Raw genomic sequence first — 27,142 nt, 5'->3', positions numbered from 1 at the left:
TCGGCATAGATCTCTTTATTTTCTTACATTTAAACAAAAAGCCGGACTTGCTTCCTTTTTTTTTTTTTTTTTCCGTTTTGGTCTCTAAAGGGACAAGAAGGGGCACGGAACACACTCTGACAGACAACAGGTGAGGTTTCCATCCTTTTAACGTTGCCATCTGACTTCGAGCGTGGCCCCTTCGCCTCCGCACAGGACAGGGGCTCCACACAGGCAGCGCCTAGGGGACAGGGTGGCCCTGGGGGCAGGTGCAGGTGCCAGCAGGACCCACACTGGGGGTGAACGAGGAGGGGGGGGAGGCGGGTCCCTGGTTCTCAAGTGCACAGAGAGCCCGTGCCCGAGGGCCGGGGGAGGACCCCCACGTGCAGCTGGTGGTCCTGAAGCCGGCAGGGAGGTGGATGGTGGCCTGCTCCCCGCTGGCGCCCGACCCCGGGGCCTCTCGCTGCCTAGCTCCGGGTCCTTCCCAAACCAGAAAAGCTCGAGTCTGAGCAGCAGGAGTAAACCCTCAGCCAGAGGGGCCGCCGTGCTCCTGGGGGTGTGTCCTCAGGCCAGATGCACCTGCTCCCCACCAGGAGGCCTCGAACCAGGCCAACCCCGCGGGCCGGCGTCTCCGCCCGCAGCCAGCCAGAGCACTCGCAGGGTCCTCGGATGGAACCAGGGTGCAGAGGACACCCCAAGGTCGGGAGCTGCAGGAGAAAAGTCGCGCCCTCATCGTCGGTGACCTGGGGAAGCAGAAAGGAGCAGAGGTCACCTCAGGGTCAAACGCATGGGGCAGGCGGCTCACGGCCCAGGCACCAGACCGAACTGCCCAGCAGGGCTCTCCTGAGCTTCCCGCCCCCCAGGCTCTATGGCCCCTCAGGGACCCCCAAGTCCGCAGCTCGCACCAGGCCTCCCCACCTCGGCAGGTCCGCCCCCTGTTGGCACCCCTGCACCTCTCCTGGGGCAGGACCCCTGAGCTGCCCGAGGAAGGCACAGGCTCCTCCGGGGCTCAAGGACCCAGACCACAGGCTGCCCTACAGCCCCGCTGCCTCAGACCCGCACACAGGCGTGAGAGAGGCCGGCCGGCCTGGGTCCTTCCAGCCGCTCACAGAATGGGGGTTTGCGGAGCTGATGGCCCTCCAGCCCCCGGGCTCAGGGCTCAGAAGGATGCAGTGTGGGACTGGTGCCGTGTGCCCAACACCCCCGGACAGACACACCTCCAGCCAGGATGCCTGCCAGTCCAGATGCGCCCTCCTGGCTTCGGAGACCCCAGGGGACAGACTCTGGACAAGAAAATCCTCTCCCAGGAGGGTGGGAGCCTGGGCTCCAGCACCCCCACCAGGAGCAGGGGCCACCCCTGAGCAGCAGGCCTGGCCGCAGGGACACAACGCCTCCGCCCAGTGTCTCAGGGCCAAGCCCTCCCTAAGGAAAGCTCTCGGGGAGGGGAGCCGCCCCAAGTCCAGCAAACAGGGCAAGTGCTTTCCTCCAGAGCGCCCCGTGCTCCTGCCCTGCGGGTCGCGGGAGGCCCCAGAGGCCGGCCCAAACCAGGGGCTCCAAGAGCAGGGGGCCCAGGGGCTGCCGGCTGCAGGCCCCCGACCAGTGACTTCATCAACCCAGGAGGCAGAAGGGCCCGGCCGGACCCAGACCCCGAGGACGGTGGTGTCTGCTTACGGATCTTGGAAGCTGTGAGCTGTTGTGACAAAGCCCCGAACGCCCTGAGACGGCCATGCGGGGAGGAAGCCCGGCCAGGTGTGTGGAGGCCTTCTCCTCCCCCGCCCGGTGCCTGCATGTACACATGTGTGTGTGTCTGTGTGTGCGTGTGCCTGGAGGTGGGGCGAGGCCTCAGACGGGCGGGGAGCCCGCAGGATGTCCCGGCCCCGCCGCTGCCCCCGCCCAGGAGCCTGTGGAGTCACGGGAAGTGACTGAGCCGCGTCGTCCAAAGACGCTACGTTTGGGGGACGTTTGTCCGCAGCGTGACCGTGAGCCCCGCACATCTGGAGTTGCCGAGAGGGTTCGGTTTCTCTCGGGCTGGGGACCCGTAAGTGCCACTAAAACGCCACCCAAAGGGGGCGCCTCGGCTCTGCAGAGCACAGAGCCGAAGGGAGACACGAATGTTCGTAATCCTGTACCCGCAGGAGCCGCAATTCTCCCTCAATCCTGGGCCTCGATTAAAGCTGCCCAGGTGCCGCTTCAGCAGCTCGCCCTTCCGGATGTGGGGGCCGAGCTCCTCTCAGGGAAACGCACCCCCCAGGCCTCTCCCCGCCACCCGGAGGCCTCGGGGGCCCAGCCTCTCACGGCAGGAGGAACACAGGCCCTGGGACGGGTTGTGACCAGGCGTCCGGCCCACCCCCTGGCCTGACGCAGCCTCGGGCTGGTCTGGGCTTCCGTGATGACAGCAGGTGTTCTGGAAACTCTGGAGACGAGCCCAGAATCCCCTGAACTTTCCTCTGAAGCGCGGAGCCTGGCGAAAGTCCCTGCGAAGCGGGCGGGGCCTCTGCCTGGCTCCCTCCTCCGCCTCCACCCCGACGCCCGACGCCCGCCCTCCCGAATTCTGGGATGTTCCAGGGGACCCTCCCTCTGGGCGGGGTGGCCCCGTCCCCTCACCACAACAGCCTGGGCAGCCCCCCAACATGACTCAGCCCTGCCGAACTCCCCCTCGAAAAGCTGCTGCTGGCTGTCATCTCGAGAACAGCTCCATCTTCCCAGGACTTGCCACACGGGAAGCCGCCCCACGGCCAGGACCCGACTCCATGCCCAGCACGGCGTCCTCCCCTTCCACGGCCGTCCCCCCAGGTCCCCCTCCCCAAGAATCACCCCGATGCTGCTCAGCCTGGTCCACCCCTCACGTCCACGCAGGTGGCACCACACCGACAGTCACCTCGCACGGGCCCCACCTCCCTGGGCCTCTGCCTCCCACGCCCAGTACCCACAGCCACCCTGACACCTGGCCCCCCAGCCTTGAATGGAAGGCACAGGGCCACGTGCCCCACAGCTGCCCTGGCACATGGGGGTCTGGAGCCGCAGCCATGAGAGAACCACAGGCCTATGAGAACCACCTGCAGGCAACGTGGCTCCTGCTGGGCTGGTCCCCACCGTCCCCACCGCTTCTCTCTCTGGTGGAACCGGGGTAACTGAGAAGCTTCCAGGCCACAGGGCCACCAGGGGGAAGGGGCCTCGGACACAGGTGCCACGCTATGCATGACCTCATCAGCAAGACCAGGGCTGGGTCTCCCTACGAGGGTGCCGTGGGCAGCAGCCTCACCATCATCCCAGCCTGAGGGCTGCGGCTTGGGAAGCAACCCCTAGCCCATGCCTGACCTGGGGCGGGGGTGGGCTGGGCAGCACCCCCAGGCTCAGCCCCCTCATGAGGGCTAAGCTGCCCAGGCCTGAGGGCTTACTGAGCCGGTGGGAGGTGAGGGGCTCCCCTTCCCTGCAAGAGGGCCTGGGCTGCGGGGGCCTCAGGACGGGAGGGACGGAGGGCCTTGCCAGTGCCCAGGTCCCGGGGCGACCAGGCCCGCTGCTCTCAACACAAGACCAGAAGGACAAGGCCTGGTCCCCCAACCACAGGCCTCCTGAAACAGTCACACCAGTGCGGTTCACGAGCAAAGAACACAGCAGCCACGGTCGCAAGAGAGAACCACCAGATCATAAAAAGGAAGCAAAGGAAGGTGGCCACAGCCTGGCATCACAGATGTCACCCAGGAAGGTGGCCCAAGGCCTGGCATCGTCAATGTCACTGTCCTTGGGCAGAGAGCTGGGGCAAGGCCCCCAGGCAGCCGAGAAGGCCCCCAGCACACACAGACCCCCGCCCGCCGTAAGTGTCCGTCACTGACAGCCCCGCCAGGCAAAGGTCACCCCGTGCTCACATCCTGGGCTGTGACCCCATGTCCACCCCAGAGCTCTGCAGGCACATGGCCTTCCTCGGACCACACACACAGGGCCTCTGCCACTCGGCTCTGCCCCCACAGCGTGGCTCTCAGGAAAACCTGAGACACAGCCACTGCCTAATGGTGCCGAGACCAGCCGGGCACTGGCCGCGGCCCTGAGCACCCACCTCCCCAGTTAGCTGCTTGGTCCCGGGGAAGTGGACCCAGGAATGCTGGCTCCTCGGGGCTGGGGGCCTGGAGGGTGGCTGAAGTCCAGCTTCCCCAGGATGTGCGGAGGGGTGACGCATGGCCCAGCCCCCAGGTGGCCCCTTCTTCCAGCCGGGGCTCCCCTCGCCGTCCAGCTGCTCTGTGGACGCCACCAGCTCAGGGTTCTCAACCCGGAGGCACGAAGGGTGGAAGCCAACGACGCAGAGCCCACCTGTTCTCCCAGGAGAGACCTCCCGGTGCCCAAGGTGCTGAGGGCGCTGGACGCACAGCCGGCATCCAGGGGACGGCCTGCCCTGGGAGCAAACCCTGCCTGCACCTCCCGGGGCCGGCCTCCCATCACAGGCCCCTTCTGGTGACGACGCCCAGCTGCAGAGCGCCGTGCACCCGACGTCAGGCCGGGCGGGCCCCAGCGTGCAGAGCAGGCACAGGGCCAGCAGCCCAGGCCGGGCAGCGCACGGGTCTGAATGGGCAGGAACGCCCCTCCTGGAAGGGGAAACACCAGACAGCACAGCAGAGATGGAAGAAGCGGGTGTGAAGAAGCCGGGACAGAAACAGCCGGATGCAGAGCACTGAGCCCTGCCTCGCGTCGCGGTCACGGGAGGGCAGTCCCGAGGGGGCAGCGGGCCAGTGGCACAGAGCGGGTGGGTGCTGCCCCACGGAGCCAGGAGCCGGCAGCGGAGGCACGCGGGTGTCTGCTTGTGTCCCCAACACAGAAGGACAAGCACACACCGCAGCAGGAGGCCGGCGGGGAGGCCAGGCTGCAGGGGCCGGGGCGCCCCCGCATCAACTCGGGACCCTTGGAAATTCTCACGGATCTCAGAGCAGAAACCCCAATGGAACGGAGTCTCTAGAAATGCAAGAAAAATGACATCGGTGACCCTAAGGGTGTTTGAGGTCATGACAACCACGGGGAGGGAAGGTCCCAGTGCCTTTGAAACAGGAATTCCACGTGTTCCCTGAAAAGCCAGACTCCAGGGACAGAAGGGCTGCGAGGAAAGCTTGGTGTGTCCCCACGAGGCGCCCCCAGGTGAGCTGTGACGTCATCATCTGAAGTGACGAGATATGTGACATATTCTCCTGGTACTAAATACATCACATAGGTTCACTTCCACACATGACATTATTGTGTCAACATCACTAGGAACCAAGACTTGCAGCTTACGAGACAGAGAGGAAACTGAAGGTCAAGGCTGCTCCTGGGGCCACGTGGTCTCCAGGCCAGAGACCTTCGCAGGAGGAAAGTCAAGGAAACAAAACATCTGAATTCAAGACATCAGCGTGAAGGCGTGACTTCTTTCCTCCTGCAAGAAAGCAGTTCCAAGGCCCCCCAACTGCACCGGCTAAGAAACGGCCCGGAGACCACGTGGCCCCAGGAGCAGCTGGCAGGCCTGGCGCCAGGCAGGGTCACGGGATCCCTGTCCCGTGGTGAGGACATGGGACTTCCTGGGAAACACTGACCCTGGCCTGGGCAGGGAATGCCCCTGAGACCCAGAGTCCCACATCCCAGCAGAAAGCAAGGCCGCTGCCCCAGAGGCTGTGACCATCAGGGGGACGTGGGAGCAGTGAGCCTGCGGCCAAGGAAGGGACATCTAGGCACCAAAAGGACACTGCATGGGCGGAAGGGAGTCAACTACCTTCAAAACAGACACACGGGTCACTCCGCAAGGGTGCCGGGAAGCAGCCGGGACACCTGCCCTCCTTTCTGTAAGACTCCATCTAAAAGTGATCGAAGTGTCACTGCAGGGCTGCTGAGGGGCAGGTTAGGTCCCATGGAGGGACCACCGTTCCCTGGAGGAGCCCGCCCAAGTGCAGGTGCAGGCGTGCAGAGCTCAGCATCTCCCACGGGCCCTGGACCTCTGACCCCGGTGACCCGTCCAGGGGCAGAAGCAGGATGGGACCGGGGGCGAGTATCTGGAGCTGACGCTAGGCTGCTGGCAAAGCGTGGTTAAGGCATGCGGCCAGCGGGAGGGGCCGCACGTGGCCTGGAGGCCCGGGCCCAGGGCAGCCATCCCCCCCGGGCCGGGAGAAGCCCCCCGCACCCCAGTGCGGACCCCAGCAGAGCAACCACACACCCCTAGGCCTGTGCCGCAGGGCCACTGGGCCCCTGCTCCTGCCCCGTTGCCCGCGCCCACCTGGGGAGGCCGTGGGGACGGCCCGGGAGCAGGGACGGGGACTGAGCCCCCACAGCAGCCTCGGAATTACAGGCCTTAGTTTCCTCTGGAACAAAATAATTACAGCCTCTTCACAGAGGACCTGAGCTCCCTGCAAGCGCTGCAGGAAGTCGGCGGAGAAAGCCGACTTGGGCAGCAGAAGCCGTTTTGCTTAGAGCTGGAGGAGAGGCCGGTGTGGGCTCGAAAAGGAGGAAAGAGACGAAAAGCCCGAACCTGGAGACGGGCCCAGATGCCTGGACCCGCGGGACCGCCAAGCTTCGCGTTCAGGGACCCGGGGCGCAGCCGGCCGCCGGGAGGGACGCTGGGCGGGTCCTGGGCTGGTCCCCTCCCAGGAGGGTGCATCACGGAGCTGCAGGTGGCCCTGGTGCCGCGGGACCCCACCCGTGTGCACGGCCACCCCGCGGGGCAGCGCGTCCTTCTGAACAAGGGTCCCTCCTCGCCTGGAGCACCCCGGCAGCCTCCGGCCACGTCACACCAGCTGCCCCCGAGCCCGGTGGCCGTCGGCCCAGGAAGAGGCTGGGAGGCGAGATGCACTCAGGTCCCAGGTGGGCCGGCCGAGGGGGAGGCGGATGAGCGGGAGGGGCCCCTGGACCCCAGGACGCCACCTTCTGCGGGGAAGTGCGGCAGGCGTGAGATGAGCGGATTACGCAGGGTTGGGCAGGTGGCCCTCGAATGGCTCACGGGGTCCTTGTGAGAGGACAGGGCACTGGCCACCCTGCAGAGGCCCGAGGACGAGGCCAGGCTGGGCGACACAGTCCCAAGTCCAGGAGCGCTGGAGCCCCCACAGCCGGAAGAGGCAGGAAGGACCCTCCCCCGGGGCCCTCAGAGGGAGCTCGGGCCTGCCAGCTCCTTGATTTCAGGCTTCTGTCCTTCCAAACTGTGAGACTGAATTTCTGTTGTTTCCCGCTGGCCAGTGTGACGTCATTTGTGGCAGTGGCCTTGGGGAGCCCCCAGGGGACGAGGCCCACCCAGGGTGCCCTCCTCTCAGTGGCGCAGAGAACCCAGCACCAGAGCGGTTCTGCTGTGTGGCCAGAAAGCTGCCTGCCTGCGGGAAGCCCAGTCGCTCTGGGAGCAGGGGAAGGAACGGGCCCTGGGCTCCTGAGGCTCAGATGCCAGGAACTGGGGCCACCCTCCGTGGTGAGAGGGCCCCCAAGGTCTGGGAGCACCCGGCAGCCCCTCTGGCCCCCAGGCTCCAGCCTCTGGGCCCGCGTCTTCACGCCTCACCTTTAGCCTCCAGGCCCCCATCTCAATGCTGCCCCTTGGCCCTGGGCCCTTTCCAGCACACGACCGTTCAGCCATGACCCCACTCTCGGGATAAGGCCACAGGTGACTCAGGCCCTGAGGTCATGCCAGGCTTCCTTCTGCCACTGGCCCGGCACAGGCCCCTGCTGCCGCCTAGGATGCTGAGCCTACCCTATTAGGTCATGATTAGCTCACTGTTCTAACCTTGGCTCCATGTCACCTCCTCCAAGAAGCCTTCCCAGATCCCTAGTCCGAATCCACTTCCATGTCAGACACTCTGCTGGGAGGTCCTCACCCCCTCTCAGCACATTCCCGTGTGTGATTATCCATGAACTTGGGGGCTGTGAGTCACAGCCCTCTCGCGAGCCCCAGGTGAGGGCCTCAGTGACTGCACCCTCTGTCCCCATCCAGCAGAGCATGTGTCCCTGGTGGGCAGGTGGACTAGGGAGATGAGGAAGGGGCCCTGGGGCTCACACCACCCCCGTCAGGGTTGGGGGCCGGCTCTGCACCCACGGGCACCATCCCACCTGCAGGACGAGCCCTGGCCCGTCAGCACCCTCTCTGCGGGGTCTCTGAGCTGCACCAGGGGCGGCAAGAGTTGCCCAGCCCAGCCAGCCAGGAGCAGGATCCTGTGACCCCCACGCCCGTCCCCATGGGGTCCTGCCCCCCCCCCCCGATATGGGGGACATGGGAGGAGCCCCAGGAAAGAGCCAGAAAGGCGGCTGCTGACAGGTCATTAATGAGCCCCTCACCCCGCCCCCCGAAAGGCAGGTAATTGCCACCACCAGTCAGAGCAGGAACCTGAGGCCCAGAGATGCCGGCCTGCTGGGGCCAGGGCGGGGTCAGGCCTCTGTTGGGGGAGCACCCCCACCCCACCATGGTGCCCACTGGAGCACCAAGGGGCCGTGTGCCCGGCCAGACCCATGGGCTCAGCAGTTCCCCGAACATCCACGTGGGCGCCCACCTCTCAGCTGAGCCCCCAGCAGCCCTGTGGCGCGGGGTGGGGGGGGGTGGCTCAGGGAAGGGACGCTGGGCGCACATCCCGGAGGGGCGCAGCCTCACAGGTCTGAGACTCTCCTGACACATCCTGTGGGCAGCAGGAGCTCCTGGCATGGCCTCGGCCGTCCGTCCCCAGGCTCCAGGCCCCTGCGCCAACCCCCAGTTGTTCCTTTGGGGGCCCGGTGGCCCCATGCCAGCCTCCTCCTCCCAGAAAGTGCCAGGTGCCGGCGAGCACGGCCCCTCTCTCAGCACCACTGCTGGGCACCCGCTGGTCCCACTGTAGTTCTGCAGGCCTCCTCCACGCCAGCCCTGCAGCCCTCGGCCGGCGGGCGAGGCCCACCTTCCCCAGTGAAGGCAGGTTCCCCTCCAAGGAGGACGGCCGACGCTTCAAAGCAGACTCGTCACCAGGAGACCGCCAACCCCACCCTAGAGGGAGACCCCGGCTCGCCAACGCCAGCAGATCCACCACCTGGCCGCACGAACCTCAGCTCAGTCTTTAATCCTCAAGAGAATAAACCCAAAAAGCCCATCGGGCAAAAGCACTTGGTGCTTCGGCGCCAAAAGGATCCAGCACCCCAGGCTCCCAGAGCCCCTGCACGGCTGGGGGCCACGGGCACAGCCCCCAGCCCAGAGACGCCTGCCCGCCTGCGTCTGTGGCACAGGCCCCTGCAGCCAGCAAACCCGTCCGGCGAGATTCCTCCTCTGCGCTGCTTCCGGAGAAACAGAACCTGCCCTCAACCCCAGCTGCTCTCTCCCCGCCTGGGGTCCCCGCAGGCAGGAGCACGTGAGAGGCCCTCCCTCCACACAGGCCCCAAGCCGGGCCCAGGTGGGGTTGGGGGTGCACAGAGGGGCTGGGCCAGCAGCAGCCAAGGCACAGACAGGCAGGACCCCACAGTGGCCCCCGGGCCACCGCTGCAGCCAGGGCGCCCCTAAGCCAGGCAGGCACACCTGGGAAGCCCGATGCCAGGGCATAGGGGCTTCCTGTGGACCTCCGCCCACAGGAGGCCCTCAACTGAGATGCTCGCTGGCTCGATGCCACCAGGTTGGTGCCACTCCCACACCCCAGCACAAAGGCCCAGAACTGGTGGGGATGTTATGTGCCTGGCTCCCGAGAGACGTTTGTGCCCAAAGACCCAGCAGCGATTCAGGGGGTGGCATGAGCAGGTGGGGGAGGGGTGAGGACAAGGTCGAAAGAGCCCTGGCAGTGACCCCTGCCCAGATGCACCCCTCATCGCCACTCCCTCAATCCTGGCACCCCTGCTGCACCAGGAACAGCAGCGAGGGGCACCAAGCACCCCACCAACCCCCTCCCCAGCCACATGCCAGCCACCCTGCCAAGCCTGAAGGCACGGCACCACTGGACAGGTGGGTGAGCAGAAGGAAGGCCTGAAGGTCTGGAGACGCAGGCAGAAGCCCAGCTGGAACGGATGACTGCGCTCGGTCTCTGGGCACAAGCTCCACCCTGCCTGCTGCTGTCAGCTGGGGCAGGGGCCACGGGGCCAGGGAGCAGCCCTCGCTGCCTGCACAGGAGATCCCATCCTGCCTCTCCGGCCAAGGCCTGCAGGGGCCCAACCAGGGCAGGAAAGAGGGGAGCCGGCACTGGGAAGGGTGACCACGAGGGCCCATGGCCGGCTGGGCACACTCCTGCGCCAGGCAGCACAGTCCACCATTGCCCTGCATCTCAGGGCCAAGGGAGGCTCACAGCACAGCCTCAGCCCCTCGGCTGTGTCCTGACAGCCTGCGAGAGGAGCAGCCATGCCCCCTGGTGACACGGCAACCCCACAGAGACGCTTCCAAGTCCACGTGGTGACGCCCCAACCCCACAGAGGCTCCAGCTAAGGCTTGTGGCCAGAGATACTACAAAGTTCTCCTGGGGGAGACCGAGGTGAGGCATCAGCCCGGGGACAGACCCCGGAGCCTCCCTGGGAGCCTGGAGCACCCGGCACCGTGCCTGCTGACAGAGGGGAGCCCGCCCTGGCACCAGGGGAGGAGGGTGTGCGTAGGCGCCACATCCGAGGGCAGGCAGCGCGAGGCCTTCCTCTTCCTGCAAAGTCAGATCCTAAGAAGGTACCTGTGTGGGGGGAGGGGAGGGGAGGGGGAGGGCAGGGCAGGGCAGGGGGGCAGGGGCGAGGGCAGGAGGCCCGGCTCCTCCTCCTCCGGGAAGAGAGGAAGGTGCTCCCTGCAGAGGCAGCAACGGAGGAGGACTCCCCACGCTCACCCGCCCCATCAGGCAAAGCTGCCATCCTTTTTTTTTTTTTTTTTTGTCTTTTTGCCTTTTCTAGGGCCGCTGCCGCGGCATGTGGAGGTTCCCAGGCTAGGGGTCGAATCAGAGCTGTAGCTGCCAGCCTAGGCCAGAGCCACAGCAACGCGGGATCCGAGCCGTATCTGCGACCTACACCACAGCTCACAGCAACGCCGGATCCTTAACCCACTGAGCAAGGCCAGGGATCGAACCCGCAACCTCACGGTTCCTCGTCAGATTCATTAACCACCGCACTACGACGGGCCCTCCAAAGCTGCCGTCTTTAAGACGCTCCCCTTCCCCACGAGGCTGATGACAGAGTGAGGAGCTCTCTGACGGCCTTCGAGGAATGGCCACAAAACCCAAACCAGCTCCGTCCTCTGCGCAAGCGGCCAACAGCCCGCCCGCCTGCACGGCAGCTCTTCTGTGCACGGAGGCTTGGACGGTGCTGCCAGGGAAGCTGGGCGGCTTTCCAGGCGAGACCCTCTGCAGCCGCGAGCCGGGTGGCACCCGGTTCCCCGGCTCGCGGAGGCCCAGGGCAGAGGCACGGCCCGGACACGGACACGGGCTCCGGCCGCGGGAGAGGGGCCACCCTCCACGCACCCACTCACCTGGTCCGGAGCCCGGGTTACGTTTCAAACTGGGTTAGGAGCTCCCTTATCTCCGGGGCCACGTGCTGCGCGGCACTGGCCGCCTCTGTGATGGCTTTCCGATACATCCCCTTCTTCTTACGGTTAAATCTCAGTTTGAAACTTTCGGAGAAAGGGGAGAGTTTGGAGAGAGACAAGAACGACGTCGTCGGAGACCCGAACCACGAGACTTTGGCTTCTCGCCAGGAGGGCTCCCCATCCTCCTTCTGGCTAAGACTGATGTCCAGGACACGGGCTGGCCACCAAGGAAAACCATGAACCTTACCCCACACGATGTCCCCCACGGCCACGGTCCTGCCGTCCTCGGTAACGCACTTGGAGACGCTCTGCGTGTGCAGCCTGACGGTCAGCGGCGGGACGGTGGGCCGCGCGTCCTTGGACGAGGACGGCGCAGAGGCGCCATCGCCGGACGAGAGGTCGCACGTGTCTGGTGACGTCACCTCCGAGCTGGACGATTTGGACTCGTCCAGGCTGTCGCTGCTCCACAAGGACTCGCTGGCACACCCCGCTCCGCTGGGGCAGGTGGCGAGAAAAGCCAGGCCCTGGCGCCTGCGTTTACCCTGGGGGCACCCCTTGCAGTCATCGTCCTCGCCCGAGCTTCCAGAAGACAGGTCTGCCAGCCCCGGGCCGGCAGGGCCGTCGGCCAGGGCGCCGCACCCACGGCCGTTGAGCTCTTCCACCAGCTCCGCCCTGTAGACCGGCTCCTGCTGGCCTGCGCCCCCGCGCCGCGGCTTCAGGCGGATCTTGGGGGGCGGCGGGGAGGCGCCAGGGGGCAGGGGCCGCGTCAGCTTCAGCTTGGGGATGGCGGCGGGGGGCCTGTCCCGGGGCGCCTCGGGGTCCTGGCTGCCAGGCAGGGCCTGCGGGGGGCGGAAGGGCTCCAGGGAGCCGTGCACGCGAGAGGGGATCTGCACCACCTCGCCGGTGCCCTGGGGCGTGCTGTAGGAGATCTTGATGACGGGGCTCCGGGGCACCCGGGCCCCCGCCTCCTCCGGCCGCTCCCTCTTGCTCCTCTTCCCGGCGGCCGCCGTGTCGCCCCCGCCGTCGGGGTCCTCGGGCTTGCGGAGCTCCCTGCGCGGCCGGGGGGCGGCGGGGGGGCCGGGGCTGGCCTCCGGGGGGCTCAGAGCGCTCTGGCACTTCTTGCAGAGCACCTGGCGCGGCCGCAGGAGGATGGGGCTCAGGGCCAGGCAGCCTGGGTCTCGGTGGCGGGACAGGCGCCTCCTGGTCCTCTTGATGCCCCGGGGGGGCGGCTGCGGCACCCACTGCCGGTACGTGTTTCTCAGCCAGAGCGGAGGAGGGAAGGGGGCGCCTTCGAAGTAGGGCGGGAACGGGGGCAGGCTTCCAGCGGGCAGCGGGGGCACGAGGGGCGGGGGCAGCTCAGGGCTGGCGGTCCCGGTGGGCTGGTCTCCAGTGGGAGGTGGCGGAGGGCCTGTCCCCGGCTGCATCGCCTCTGCAGCCCCCTCCGTGGGGGTCGGGCCCTGGCAGCCGTTGACGGGGGGCTCCTGGGCCTGGGGCAGCGGAGCCGTCGGGGGCAGGCCGAAGAGGCCGGACCTGGGGGTGGGCAGACAGAAAGGGAGGTCAGGACAGCGAGGCCCCCACCCCGACCCTGACCCCGACCCGACCTGCACCCCCAGAGGGCCCAGCAGGTCCTGGCCTTACACTGGGGCAAACACCCCGGAGTTCCGGGGGGACCTCCCAGGGACAGGCCTCGGCTCTCTGAGATCACGTGACCAGCATCGCGGCCACTTCTCCGTCTGGTTCTGACGGGCACTGAGTGTCACTCCTCAGTTCATGGCAACCGGGCCTCCCAGGGCCCAGGGCAGGCTGGACCTGCAGGAGCCCGCTCCCTCCTGAACGCTTCGTGGGCCTCCGTTTCCACCGCCCTCCTGGGAGGGTGTCACCCAGGCTGACCCCGCCCACCCCACCTGGAAGCACCCTCCTCCTGCCTGCGCCCCCAGCCCCTTCCCTCAGCAGGACCTCCAGCTCCAGGACCAGGTCGGCCAGGCGGCACCCATAAAACCTCGTGACCCACAGGAAGGGACCAGAGGAGGCGGGAAGCCCATCTGCCCCAGGGGTCCCCAGCCAGGACCCTGTGCCTGGGAAGCGCGGGGCCAGCAGCCTCCACTCAGATGTCCTGCCATTGAATGAATGGCTTCGGGGTCTGCCGTCAAAAGTTGGTGGCAGTGCCCTTCTAGCCAACAGTCACCCCAGGCCCCCGGGCTGGGAACGCCCGGATGCCCTTTCCAGCCAAGAAGCTGTTCCTGTGTGGCAGGAACACGCAGGTCCCAAGCACAGAGAACCGAGCCCACGGCCTGCACCTGCTTCAGGGCTGACACACGTGATTCAAACGCACGCAGTTTAATTTGCGAGGCTGCTTTAGCTGAAAGCTGTGGGTTTTCAAGCACAAAACCAGACTCGGAGCCAAGAGGATCGAGGTTGAGAGTGCGGCCCCTCAGGCTCCCCCTTTGGTAGCAGCATAATCAGAGTCGCCACGCGACCTGAGCCTCGCCGTTTCTCAATTCCCACGTGACGTCTGCATCTACTGCTCTCCAGAAGAACCTGGGGCGGCTAACGTGGGCCAGCCAGCCGTGACAGACGGTCGCCAGCAGGTGCCCTGGGTGCCCACGGCCGGAAGGCTCCCCGACCCTCCAGGGCACAGGCACCCAGGGACGCGGGAGCGGCGTGCAGGTTACCTGAGACACTCGGAACACAGAGCCGGGCGGGGGCCTGTGCGTGGGTTCGAGGAGGAGGCACAGTGGCCACAGGGGCTGTCACTCCCCAACGGTCCCATGTGAGAGGGCGTGTCTGCCGTGGGAACACCACCCAATTTTTGTTTAATTCAAGATCAGAAGCCTCCAAATCACAAACACATTTCACTTCTTTTTCCCATCAAGTCAAATTCCCTGCATTTAAGGCCACCTCCCCTGAACCCAAAGTCTTCCTGGGTGGAGCTGCTAGGTCAGGGAGGGGGGTCAAGTTCCTCTCTCCAGTGGCCGGAGGGTCCAGCAAACAGGGTCATGATCCCCTGCCCTCTGCCTGGCCCCAGAGAATATGCACCTGGAACCTGGAAGCTGGAACCTTGACGGGGGGGGGGGGTGCAGATGGGGGAGGGGGCGGTACAGCACCAGCCACAGGCCAGCAGCAGGGAACCTCGCTCCCTGTGAGGTGGGATTCTGCTCTGGGGGGGGCAATCCCTCCCCCCACCCATCTGCTAGGCCTGTGACTCTTCACAGCCCCTCTCCCCAAGGACCAAGCCAACTCCAACCAACCGGCACCCCCAGCAGTCCCCCTAGCCTCAGGCCCCCATGTCCCAGCCAACCAACAGCGGGACCACCACAGAGTCGTCGTGGTGAGTGGCGGCCACGTGCTGGCGCATCTCTACTGCTGGGCCCTGCGGCCACCTCACAAGGCAGGCATGACCCACATCCGGATGGGCACTGGGCACAGAGCCCACCGCCCCACAGCCCACCGGCTGAGGCAGCCGTCAGCAGTTTTGGTAAGTCAGGTGTGACGGGCACACAGCCCCGCTTGCCAGCCGGCCGCAGACTGCCCCCGAGGCTTTGCTGAGTACACGGGGCAGGCGCTGCGAGGCCAGCAGTCTTGAAACTGCAATGGTCCCAGCCTTTACGGAAAAAACTCTGCCCCAGTCCAGGTCTGGGAGCTAAGTCCCAGCTGGGGTCGTGACAGGCTGATATGTCACCAACCCTCACAAGAGTCGCAGGCATCTGAGCGGGGCTGGACCCCACACTGGCATTGGCACCTGGCTCGTCCCCTTTACCAAGCCCCGGCCACTCAGAACAGGCTGAGGGGTCGGCAAAGAGGCCCAGGCTCGTGAATGTACAGGGCACCCACACGTGCACACGGGCACCAGGGCCACAGACCAGGGGTGCCTGCAGGGCAGGGGGTCCACCCACTCGGGGGAGCTACACACCAGTAGGTCCTACCAACCAGGGAATTCCATGGTCCGGGGGGGTCACAAGCCTGGGGCCTGGAGGGTTGTCCCAAGGCCTCCCCTGAGCCCACCTGCTGCCCACCATCACGGCCACCTCAGTCGTGCACTGGGGGGGGTCACCGTGACACCCCCTGCCCTCATGCTGTCACCCCACTAGGACCCAGCCCATCTCCCCTCTTCGGGCTCCCCCCAGGAGTCTCCATACAGCCCACACAGCCTGCAGTGCCAGCTGGGACCCAGGGACCCCGGGAGCCAGACCCCCGAGCAGCCCCTTCCCTCAGCTCCCCAACCTCAACCCAGCTGGGGCACGAGGGAGGCTTCTGCCCTGCTCACCCCACAAGCCCCTCGGGGGTCGAAAGACACAGGCCCATGGTCAGAGCCCTGCAGTGGGCCTCAGGGCTGCAGGCTACAGCCTGTCCCCCAGACAGCAGCTGTGGCCGGTGCAATGGCACCCCTGCCGCCACACAGGCCCCATGACTCTGGCACTTCCTTCCCAGAGGGACCGCCCTGCCCAGGCCACACCCATGCCTGCCGGGTGGGTAAACAGGACCAGCAGGACCTCCAGCTCCTGGCTGCAGGCCAACGGCCCTGGGAGGCGCCCGTCACTGCAGGCCCACTTCTCGGATGGGCAGTGAGGCTGCGGGAGACCAGAGGCCCAGCAGGCCAGGGAGCCACGCTCGTATCCCAGCTCTGCTGCCTCCGGGCAGGCCACTCTTTCTGGGAAGGACCTTAGCGACCTGTCCCAGGTGGGGAACAAGGCGTGGCACCACTGTGGCCTGTGGGTGGGCCTCGGTGAGGCCAGGCTATACCACGGCGCCTGCACCCAGGGACAGGGCCCCACCGGGGCTGCTGCAGGGCCTTGCTAAGCAAAGGGCTGAGGAGGCCCTGGGGCCAGAGAGATGGCCTGCCAGGCCCACTGCCCCGCTCTGCTGCACCCGCTGGGCCCCCCAGTTGGGCCCTACCCAAGGGTGGAGACACAGATCACAGAGAGGACCAGGGGACCAGGGTGGCCCGGGGGTGAGAATGGCCCAGCCTCGTCGGGGAGTGCCAGGCTGGCCAACAGCCCCGGTTGGAAACAAAGCGGCCACAGGGAAGCTCGGTGCCGCGGCCTTAGGGCCTGGGGGAGGGGCAGGGGAGCTGAACTTCGAGGGGAGGCTGGGCACCGAGCCAGGGATGAGAACCTCCTGTGGGAGCTTCGGCCCTCAGCGTTCACAGGGGTCAGACCCAGAGCAAAAGAGTTCTGTCCCCAAAAGGACAGGAGACAGAGTCCCCAGGGGCGCCCACTGCTCTACCCAGGTGAGGACCCGGTCACCAGCCTGGATACAGGGGCCCAGAGAGAAGTGGCCTGGCCTTCGGGCCTCCATGGGACACCCGGAGCCAAGCCGCAGCTCACCCACGTCTCTGGGGTTCAAGAGTGTGCGTCCGGCCTGGCAGCCCCCCCAGAAGCCGGATGGGCGGGTCCCCAGCCAGGAGCGCAGCCCACCACCTGCTGGAGCGTGGGGCCTCCCTGCCCCTGGTTCTGCAGGCCCGGAGCCTGAGGGTCTCTGGTGCCCAAGGGCAGCCTGACCTCAGCCAGGTCCCCGGCTGCCTGGGACCTCCCTTGCAGGGGAGGGGCCACCCTGGTGTCCCGCAAAGACGAGACAGGATGGTGGCATGGGGACTAGAGACATCCCAGAGACCAGACCTGGAGCCGGGTGCCTTTGGAAACCCCCAGCAGCCCTAAGACTGGCCAGAGTGCTGCCGGCAAGGCCACCCTGTGGCCGGGCCACACGCCCGTGTTTAGCAAGTACACAGCAGTTTCTTTGTCCCTCAGCCCTGCAGACAGACAGCCAAGCGCTGGAGCCCCCTGCAGCAGGAAAGGCAGGGTGGGCCGCCCGTGAACCCTGCACCCCCCCACAGATATCAACCAGCGTCTGAGGGGAGAGCGTGGGGCGATGCCGTCATGGCTGCCCCCCAGAGTCCCGGGGCAAAGCTTTAAGAAGCATCAGCAACATGCTGATCAAACTCCAAGACTGCGTTCCTCTCCAGCCCTCCAAGGGGACCCCAGGAGCACAAGCCAGGCCTCCAGCCCTCACACCCCTCCCCCTCTGGTGGGGCAGCTCCCGAGACCAGCCACACGGGCCAGGTCCCCTTGTGTGGCATCAGCCCACTGGCAGCAGGTCATGCCACCCTACGATGCAATGGACAGCTCTCTTGGTCCCTCTACCTCTCTGGGGGCAGAGAGGACGAGCCCAGCAGGGCCTGGCCCAGGTGCCAAGCCTCCACCGGCAGGGGTGTGCCTGGGACGGAGCAGGGGAGCACTCCTGGCCAGGAACAGGCTGTGGCTGGGACCCCTGGCTGGCCAAATCTCCAGAGGCCCAGCCCCCACCCCACCCCGAGGGTGGGGAATGGATCACAAAGGCCCAAACGCAGCCGCTCCAACTGAGGGGCCCGGGGTGCTTGTGTGGTTACGGCCCCCTGGGTGACTCAGTGGGGAAGTTTGAGAAAGACCGGTCAGCTTAGCGGTTGGGGCAGAGGTTTGGGCTTGGCCAGCCCTGACGGGCAGATGGCCCGCATGCCCACTGTCTGTGAGACTGTCCCTCTGCTGTCCTTGGGCCACCCCTAAGCCAGGGCTATCCCACCTGAGGTCCTCAAGCAGAAGTATGTTCCCAAATCACCCACAAAATAACGCCCACGCCCGCCCAGCACCCCAGCTTGGAGGGAAGCAGCTGTGGGGTCAGGGCGGGCCTGAGCCATTGGCATCCTTGCAGGTCGGAAGGAACCACCACCTGGCAGGCATGCTGAGAGGGCTGTTCACAGCAGCAGTGCGCCTGGGACTCAGGCCACTTCCTGGCACACAGTGGGTGCTCAGTGAATGTACCTGGTACGGGGCAGCAGGCATTCCAAGCAGCCCAGGGTCCTGCTTCAGCTCACATAGCAGCTGGGCAGAGGGGTGGGGTGTTGAGCACCTGCTGGGACCCTGGCCTGGCCTCCTGGAGCGCCGAGGGAGGGGCACCGCCCCATGACTAACAGTTAACACTGGTGGCGGGGGGGGGGGGTGCCCCAGGAGAGAACTGGGAACCTGCAGTCCTCCTGGGGCACTGCTCTGCTTCCCTAGGCCCCGGGCTTGCCCTCGCCCTGGAGACGTGCTGACCTATGCCAGTCACTGGCACACGGCCGGCTGCAGCAGCGCGGGCACACGGCAGCTGCCTCAACAGCCCCAGCACCAGCTCAAGGTCCTGGGACTTGCAGGCTCCCAGAGCGGGGCGGCTGCCTGCCCTCAGAGCTCCCAGCTGCTCCCGCCTGCCTGTCAGTGTCCCCCCGGGACAGGACGGGCCTCACGGACTGGCCCGGCCACCGTGACACGGGGGGAGGGGAGCGGGCGCTGAGGAGACACTGGCCCTGGGAAGGGGGCTGGGTGCTGCAGACCCCAAGGCCTGGGGCTGGACACCCTCTGCCAGCGTGTGCCAGCGGGCCCTGGCCCCGGCCCACCAAGCAGGCCGTAAACACGAGCATGACGTTATGGTGAGACACAGGGACCGGGGGGGGGGGGGGAAGCCGAAGGTGACCACGGAGAGAGGCAGAAGCCCTGGACAACCAGAGGGCTGGGGAGAGGCCAGGCTGACCCTCAGATTCTCTGCAGGGATGGGGGGGGGGCAACTCAGGTCAGAAAGAGGCGCTGCTGAGCAGAACTATCCCACCCCCCACCCCACCCCCGTCCCAGGCCCAGTTCCCGGTGCCGTGGCGGCTCCAGTTACAGCCTAATGTGGCCACGGCAGGGGTGACGCCCACAAGGCCTACGGCTCCCAGTTCCCGTGCTGGGATCCCAGCTGAGCCTGCTGCCTTTCACGAGGGTGGGGGAGCGTCCATCTCCAAACCAGGCTGTGCCCAGACTTCGGGGGCGGGGGCCCCGGTGGGAGGCAGAGAGCAAGGAGCCTGCGCCTTGGCTGACACCCCCAGGCTGCAGCCTCCCAGGGCCTGAGTCAGGGAGCCCAGAGAACCGGGGGTGACGCGGCCTCTCCTGCAAGTGCTCCTGTCCGAGGCGCAAAGGCCAGGGGGGCTGGGGAGGAAAGCAGGAGGGCAGCCCACCCAGCCCCAGGCCCAGACCCTGCCTGAGGGAGGACGTGGTGGCCGTCAGTGGCTGGGGACCCCAGCCACCCCAGGGCACAGGCTCGGCAGCTTCCTGCAGCCCCCGAGGGTCACTCCGTCCCACCAAACAGCCGCTGCAGCAGCCAAGGAGGAGCAGGGCGACAGCCACCTGGACGGCCGTATGTTTAGTCACATGACTTGCACATAAATGGCTCTGCACATCTAATGAAGAGATAACGCCAGCAGGGTGCCTGCCACATCCACGCCGCCGGTACAAAATCTGGGTTCCACTAAGGGGAAAAGTTGGGCCTCTGCGAAGAAAGCCGGTTCAAAATAAGGCCCAGGCAAAGCCCAGAGACATTAGTGCCTGATTAATGCCTAATCATTTATCTGGGCGACAGCTCACGACCATGTGACACTGTATCCAGGAGACTCTTTCCCGCTGCAAGAATCCCTGCAGCCGGAGCACAGGTGCCTCTCAGGATGGATCTGGCCCCTGGCTGCAGGGGGGCACCCCTCCACCGGAGAAACCCGGCTCCCGGCCGCAGCCTGCAGCTCTGCAACTTGTGTCTTTCCATTCCTGCTCCACGGAGAGCTCCTCAAACTGAAACAGTGTTTTTAAACCCCGCCGCTGAAACCACTGCGGGCCACCAAGCCAAGCCTCGGCGCCCACTCCTCCCGGGAGCCCGAGGCCCCCCTGACCTTAGCCACGTCACCCCCACTCGTCAGTACCTGACAGGGCAAGTGCGGCCGCGCATCTGAACCCACTCCCCCCACCCCAACGGATGACAATTCCGAAGACAGCCGGATTCAACAGTGCGTCTGAACAAAGAAAAGTGAGTTAATTATGGCAGACCTGCGGAGTTGGGAGCCGGAGGCGCGGCGGGGGGCGCGGGGGCGCGGGCTCCCCGCGCTGCGCTCAGGCTCCGGCTCGGCGCCCACCGCCGCGCTCCGCGCCCGGCCGGCCGGTCCCCCGCCCGAAAAGTCGCGACGACTTTGAGCACCACTTCTGCCCCCCGAGTGGCGGCCGCGCTCGCGCACCCCGAAACCGGGGCTGGGGAAACCGAAAGCGGGCGCCAGCCCCGCGCCGCCCCGCCCTGGAGCCGGTCCCGGCCCGGGGCCAGCAGGGAGGGGGGGGTCCCCAGGGGATTCCGGGGGTGTCCCAGGGCCGGCGCCCTCGCCCCCGCTCACTTTTTCGTGCAGTCCAGCAGGATCCCGGCGAAGCTGCGCTCGCCGCAGCTCACGGTGACCAGCAGCGCGCCGTTGACGACCTGCTCCACCCGCACGGGCAGCCGGCAGCCGACCCGCGGCTCCATGCTCCGCGTCCCGGCCCGGCCCCCGCCCCGCGCCGGGTCAGCCCCGCGCGTGACGCCGCCCGCCGGCCGCCTGACGTCACAAAGCTCCGCTCGGGGCGGCCTCCGCGAGCGGGCCGGGGGCGCGGGGAGGGGCGCGCGGGCCACCGGCGCCCGCAGACGCGCGCCGGGCCGTGCGGCCTCCACGCCCGGCGTGGAGACGCAGTGCGGAGCCCCACCGCGACGGGGCAGGACGGGGCAGGACGGGGCAGGGCTGCGCTCCACCCCCGGCGACGCTGGCGGCGAGCGCCCGCGGAAAGGACCCGAGAGCGGGCGCAGGGAGGACGGCCCCGGCCCCTGGGACCCCGCCTCCGCTGCCGGGGGGCCCACTCGGGTCGCCGGGCGCTCCCGGCCCCAGGGTGTCTTCCTTACTCTCCCCTCTTCCCGGCCGCGGCCCTCCCTCCCTCGCCATCGCCCCGGCTTCCCCGCCTCTGGGTCTGGCGCCGAGTGGCCACCCGGGCACCGCGGGGAGGAAGTCCCGGTGGCGCGAGCAGGAAGCCCGGCAGGCCGGGCGGAGGAGACGCGGGCGCCGAGGGGACACCAGCGGGCGCGCCGCAGCGGCCCAGTTTCGCCTTCGCCGCATGGGGGGCACTTGACCCCCGCGGGCTCGGCGACTCCCCGGGTGACGAGAGCGCGCGCGCGCCCGGCCCTGGCCCGCCCGCAGCAGGGCTGGGGAGGGTTATCCGGTCCTCGATCTCGCTCGCGTGTCCCCGGGGCGCCCGGGAAATGGCAGGTTCCTTGCGACCCGGCCGCGGCCGGAGGGGTTGGGGCGCCACACAGCCAGTGGACAATGGAAGGGCCTGCCTTCGCTGAGCCGGAGCAGGGCTCCCCGGCGCGTGCAGCCGGCCGGCGGGTGGGGGGCGTGGGGGGCGCTGAGCCGCCGTGGGGGCCTAACGCCGGGGCCGGCTCCCGACCCTCCCGAGCCCCTCCGCGCCCCCCACGGGGCTCGGGACCCCCTCGGGCCGCCCGCAGGGCCCGGCCGGTTGCGGCGACCTGGCCCTGAGCGCCGCCCGGCCCAGCCCGGCCCCCAACGCCGGCCTCACTGCGCTTGACTGGGCGCGGGAGACCCGCGGGCGGCCGGTTGTCCTGACGACTCGGACGCCGCCGCCCGGCCCCGCCCTCCCAGCCGGCCGCAGCCCGCCCGGCTCGGACCTGAGCCGGGGCCGCCACCCCTGGCGCCGCCGCGGACACTGGGGCCGCCTCCGCGCCGCGCGGCCTTGCCCTCCGGCGGCCGCGCGGCGCGGGGAGCCGGCCGAGAGGAGCCCGGGCGGAGCCAGGGGCCCCCCGGGGCTCTCGCAGTGTCTCGCCGCCCCCTCCGTGCCCTGTACACCGCTGGGGACCGAGGCCCTACAAATCGGAGTCGGGGCCCCAAGCAGCCCCAGAGGAGGCCGCAGGGGGAGAGAACGCCTGCCCTCGGCCAGGCCTGAGTTAACCGCAGACACCAGCCACCCCCACCCCGCAGAAGGGGACCCCAAGGGGTGGGGGGCTTGAGCACTGGACACAGCCACCTCTCCAGGGTCAGCCGGCCCTGCCGGTGACTGCTGGACCTCAGCTCTCCCGAGCTGTCAGGCTGACTTTGGAGCAGAAAGGCCAGGCAACAGGGACCCCTGGTGGCCCTGGGAGGGGGGACTGGTCAGAGCCTGTCCACCCGCTCAGCAGAGGTGCCAGCCTGCTGGAGATGCCTGCTGGGCACCACTCCTCCTGGGCACTGGGGACACACAGCACACCGGGAGCTGCGGACACACTAGGGAGCCGGGTGGGGCGGTCAGGGTTGTGCACAGGGAACTGTGTGCAGAGGGGGGTGTCCAGGAGAGCAGGCGACCACCAGAGAAATGTGTACTGGCAGGACCGCAGAGGCGGGGGTGGGGGTGCTGGGGAGGGGCCCTGAAAGGTGCAGAGGCTGAGATGAGGAAGGGGGTCCCCGGGGGTGGCTCCCAGGTGTCTGCAGGACCAGCTTGGGTAGGAGGACAAACACACTGGCGACCAGCTGGGCTTTGTGTGGGGGGGGGGGGGGCAGGGACCACCCTGCAGCTCCTGAGGTCTGTCAGAGCCCAGAGGGGAGCACTGGGCCCCAGCCTGCTGTGTGTCTTGAACTCTGAGCGTGAACTTGCAAGCCCTTTCTTTCAATCTTTAATTTACTGACACGCAGCTGGCCTGAACCTTGTGTTCGGCTCAGCAAGGTTACCCCGGCCCACGGACGTGCAGGGCCTGCCCATCGCCTCTTCCGCTGGTGTTTGTTACAGGACAGGGGATGCCGTCCTGGCGCGGACAGTGGAACCTCCTTTGGGAGCCATTTTTAAAACCCCTCCTCCAGGAGCTAGAATAGCGAGAGAAGAGTCAGCTGACAGGAGACGGATTTGCATTTTAAAGGGTGGCTGTGGGGACCTCACCCGGCGGCCCGCCCACTCCCAGCCCGGCCCCACCCCTGCTCCTGCGGCTTCCCCACCCAGCCCGTTTCCGGGAGCCCTGGGGAGTTTCCAGACTCGCAGACTAAAGGGCAGAGTCCTTCAGAGGGGCCTGGTCACTTCGCCCCCACCCGCTGCCTCCCCCTCCTGACCTGGTGCCCCCTCCTGCACGGCCCCCGCAGGGCTGGCCTCTACCTGCTGATCCTGGAGGGAAACCCCTGCGCGGCAGCCCTCTGAGAGCTGCCCACGGGCAGGGCCTGGGAGGAGCCTGGGCCTCTCCCTGGGTCTCTGGACTTCGGCCCTAAAGCCCTCCCCCGGCTGCGGGCACCACCACGGCCACTGCCAGGCCTACCCAGCACCGGGGCCTTGGCCTGGCCCGTTCAGGGCACCAGCAGAGTGACCAGGGCTGGCTGGCCTGGTCAGATGGGCTGGGCGTCGGCATGGAGGGCAGGGGAGGCCGTCCCAGCTCAGCGTCCCTCCTTGGGGCCCTCACCCACAGGAGAGCCCCCGAGCCTGCCCAGCGCCAAGAACAGAATTATGCCTTTGTCATCCTCTGACTCAACATGAGATGGGAGGCTCCCAGAAGCCTCCCTCTGACCGGAACGAGAGCCGCCGCCGTCACCAGCCTGTTCCGGGTTTGCCTGGCCAGGCGGCTGCTGTCCTGGCCCTGCCCCTGCCCCTCTCCAAGCCCGGCCTGCTCCCACTGCCTTCCCTGGCGCTCACCAGAGCAGCCTGGCAGGCAGATCTTTTGCAGCACAGCCCAGTCTTCCAGAGACAGGTGCTTCCGAGATGGAACCGAGGCTGCTGGGTCAGGGGACTTCGGGCCTGGGCCATGGGTCAGAAGTCGCGGTTTCTCCAGAGCCAGCGCCCAGAGCAAAACGTGTGAGGGCCGGGTGCTCGGGCCAGGCCACCGCGGGGCGTGTCAGCCCCCCAGCTGCAGGGAGGGAGGAGACAGGGCCCGGGCCAGGGTGCCCATCTCACTAAGCACCCACTTACCACGTGCTCGGCTACCCCAGTTCCGGGGCCGAGTGTGGTGCCTGCGCCGACGGGGCTCCTTGAGGCTGGAGCCGGTGCGCAGCCCTCGCGGTGGTCGTGCTTGTCACTGTCCCCTTCCCCCTGCAGGCCACAGATCCTGTCGGACGGAAGCCCTGGGTCTGCAGGCCTGCCTGTGTTCTGTCTGACCGCCCCACGGGGTCAGGCCTGGAGCCTCAGCCGCTGCCCTTGTCACATCTGCAGGCCTGGCTGAGGACAAGCCTTCCCGGGCTCATAGGGAGAGGGGGTTGTGAGCGTGGCCTTGGGCCAGACGGCTGGAGTCCTGCTGGCTGAGCTTGGCCTACCTGCCCTGCGCCTGGGCGTCTGCGTCTGCAAAGGGGAAATGACGCCAGTTGTTTCCTTACAGCGGCGCTGAAGTGCGCTGTACACGCGTGATGTGCTCCGCAGGGCACCAGCCGCCAGTGGGGACTGCGAGTTCGCTGCTCTCGGCATCCTCACCCTCACGCTGTCATCACCACCCGCATCGGCACCCCGCGTCACGGCCCTCCCCACAGCTGGCCATCCCCGGTGCCCCATCGGCCCCGGCCAGCACGGAGCCCAAGGGCCCCGGTCAGGGTCTGGTGCCTCCTAGAGAGCGTCCCATGAGCCCACCCTCCTGCCTCCTCGGCAGAGGGGCGAGGGAGCCCCGTGAGCAGGGCGGCTCTCTCCGCCGGGAGCCCGAATCCCCCAGACCCAGAACGAGAGGCCAGAGGTCGCGGGCACCGGAAGCAGAACGTCTTTAGGATGGGACTCTCCTCCTCGAGTGACCGCTTTTGTTTCAGAACAGTCGGTCTGCAGCCCTTCTTTCTCTGAACCGGCCGCGTCCTCTCCAAGCGGAGCCTGATCACTCCTGTTGGAGAAACAGCGCGCGCTCCGGGCGGGGGCCGGGTCCCGGAGAAGTGTGGGTGTCGGGGACGCGCCCGCAAGCCCGCCCCGGCCCTCACCGCGCCGGGCTTGCTGCCCGCCCTTGACGTCCCGGAGCAGAGACAGAGGACCCTCCCCGGGTGCGCCGTCCTGTGAGAGGCGAAGCTGGACGGGATGGCAGTGCTCCTGCGAAGCCCCGTGAGACTGCGCAGCACTGCCTCCTGCATCCGGAGACAAAGCACCTTGCAGGCATCGAGCCGGAGCGTCACGGCCCACCGTGAACCTGGGGGCTCAGGGTGGAAACCTCATGCCCACCACGAAGGGGGTTGGGAGGAGGAGGGCAGCCGCCGGCCCGGAGCGCGGGGGCGCGCCAAAGAGACGGTTGCAGTGCGGCCAGACCTCGCGTCTCCCCACGCAGACGAGTGCGCAGCACCGTCGCCTGCATGTCTGATTTTCTCGAATTAGCAGTGATTTTTTGATGTTCTGACTTCCTGGTCTTTGTTGCCAAAAACTCCTGTACATCCTGGCTCCCCACTTGCCTCTCAGGCGCGGTCTCTCAGATGGACCTGAGATGCCGTGTCCTGGGCTCAAAGCCTGTTTTGTCCACCAAATAAAACAAAGATCTCAACTTGTAGGTCATGTATTTTTTCCAGTGGCCACCTGTACCAAGGGGCGGTGTGTGCAGGGCAGTGTGCACAGGGCAGTATACACAGCAGCCCGGAGCCGGTTCCAGTCCCAGGGCTGCTGCTCCTTGTGGAAACGTGCCTGAGAAACTCGGACTTACAGGCCATGAGGCACAGAAAAGCAGGTGTGTCCCCGCCATCACCACTGTCCCCTGACCACTGGCTGGGGGGTGCTGGGGCCCATCACTGGGAGGTGGGGGGGCTCGGCCCCACTCAGCCCCGGAAGCGCAGGCACCAAATACCTTTAAATAACTCGGGAGGGGGAAACTCTAGGGGGACAGCAGATGGCCGGGCAGCGGAGGCTCAGAGAGTCTGGCGGCCTCACTGCCCCGAGCTGCGCCCAGGGGGCCAGGGAGGCCAAGTCCAGGGAACAGCTCATTGCCACCTCCCGAGCCTGTCCTGCCAATCGCAGGGACTGGGGCAGGCCTCAGTCTTGCCCAAGTGCCTGCTGAGGCCTGGGGGACCCTGTGCTCCAGGTTCCCCCAACCCTAACCCAGCACGGGGCTGCGGGTCTCAGGCCTGGGGGACAACCCTCCACCCCCAGGGTTGGGAGGCCCAGAGCTGTTTGCTACCTCTCAGCCCCACCCAGGCAGACGTGGAGGGCGACGGCTGTGCTGGGGGTGCTGCTCCCGAGTCCTGCCCTCCTTGTGGCACAGGCTGCCCGGAGCCCCAGCTCTGCTCCGTGAGGACACTGGGCCCTGCAGGCTGGACACACGCAGCAACACACACAGCCCCAAGTGGGGTCTGCTCCTTCCCTGAGCTTCAGGCTCCCAGCCCTGAGGGGACAGCAAGACCCCCAGGAGGCAGAGGTGGGGAGGCACAGCCAGCCCCTGAGCACATGCTGCAACCTCCCTCAGGCCCTGGGGGCAGCCTGCCCTGTTCCCCGAGCCTCCCTACAGGCAAGGTGTCCCCAGGCCGGGTGTCCACGCCACCCCCGCACCACGCATCCTTCTGAGATACGGAGGGCCTGGCGGGGTGGTGCCCCCGGGCTGGCCAGTGTGTGGGGGTCGGAGGGCGCAGCTGTGGGCTCGATGGTCCACAGGCAGCTTGTGGGAGGAGAAGGGGCTGGGGCCACTGGCCGGGCCTGACCGTCCCACCTGGAACTCGTTTCAGGGCCAAGACTCAGGAACCCCCACTAGTGGCGTCTGATGAGGGTGCAGGTGTCTGGTCGAGGCGTGAGGTGCCAGCAGGGGCAGCTGCTGGGCTGTGGACGAGGAGGGTCCAGGTCCGGCCATGCAGCCCCGCGGGGCCATGTGCTCAGGCCAAGTCCTGCCTGAGGTGTCGCCTGCGGCTCACAGCCGACACCTGGGAGCAACTGGGGGGCACCCCCATAATTGTGCGCAGGTGAGTCCCTGCCCCCAGCAGTCTCTGCCCCCCAGGGGTTGCGCCTTTCTTGGGGCTCTTCCTCTTGA

General features: G+C 67.3%; 1 protein-coding gene and 1 non-coding gene across 3 annotated transcripts; one reads left to right on the top strand and one right to left on the bottom strand.

Moving 5' to 3' along the window:
* Nucleotides 1-20,744, bottom strand: PWWP2B (PWWP domain containing 2B). 2 transcript variants are annotated; one of them, XM_021073878.2, is made up of 3 exons: nucleotides 20,586-20,744; nucleotides 11,339-12,925; nucleotides 1-722 (listed from the first exon to the last, which is right to left on the bottom strand). In XM_021073878.2, exons 1-2 carry the CDS (start codon nucleotides 20,708-20,710, stop codon nucleotides 11,356-11,358), a joined length of 1,695 nt encoding a protein of 564 aa, XP_020929537.2. In that variant the 5' UTR covers nucleotides 20,711-20,744; the 3' UTR covers nucleotides 1-722; nucleotides 11,339-11,355. The 2 variants fall into 2 exon arrangements, with proteins under 2 accessions (XP_020929537.2, XP_020929539.2); XM_021073880.2 differs by having other exon boundaries at nucleotides 11,643-12,925.
* LOC110256841 (uncharacterized) lies at nucleotides 19,012-25,675 on the top strand. Its single transcript, XR_014826880.1, has 2 exons — nucleotides 19,012-20,230; nucleotides 24,274-25,675. It is a non-coding gene; the product is annotated as an uncharacterized LOC110256841 (transcript).
* Nucleotides 25,676-27,142: the final 1,467 nt, after the last annotated feature.

The sequence above is a fragment of the Sus scrofa genome, chromosome 14 (assembly GCF_054392235.1).
Source record: "Sus scrofa isolate SSC_HxYL_T2T_F1_AM1 chromosome 14, Sscrofa_HxYL_maternal_Yorkshire_Landrace_v2.0, whole genome shotgun sequence".
In the NCBI taxonomy this organism is placed as follows: domain Eukaryota; kingdom Metazoa; phylum Chordata; class Mammalia; order Artiodactyla; family Suidae; genus Sus; species Sus scrofa.
Note: the sequence above shows the minus strand (reverse complement) of the source record. Positions and strands in the feature narration are given on the sequence as shown.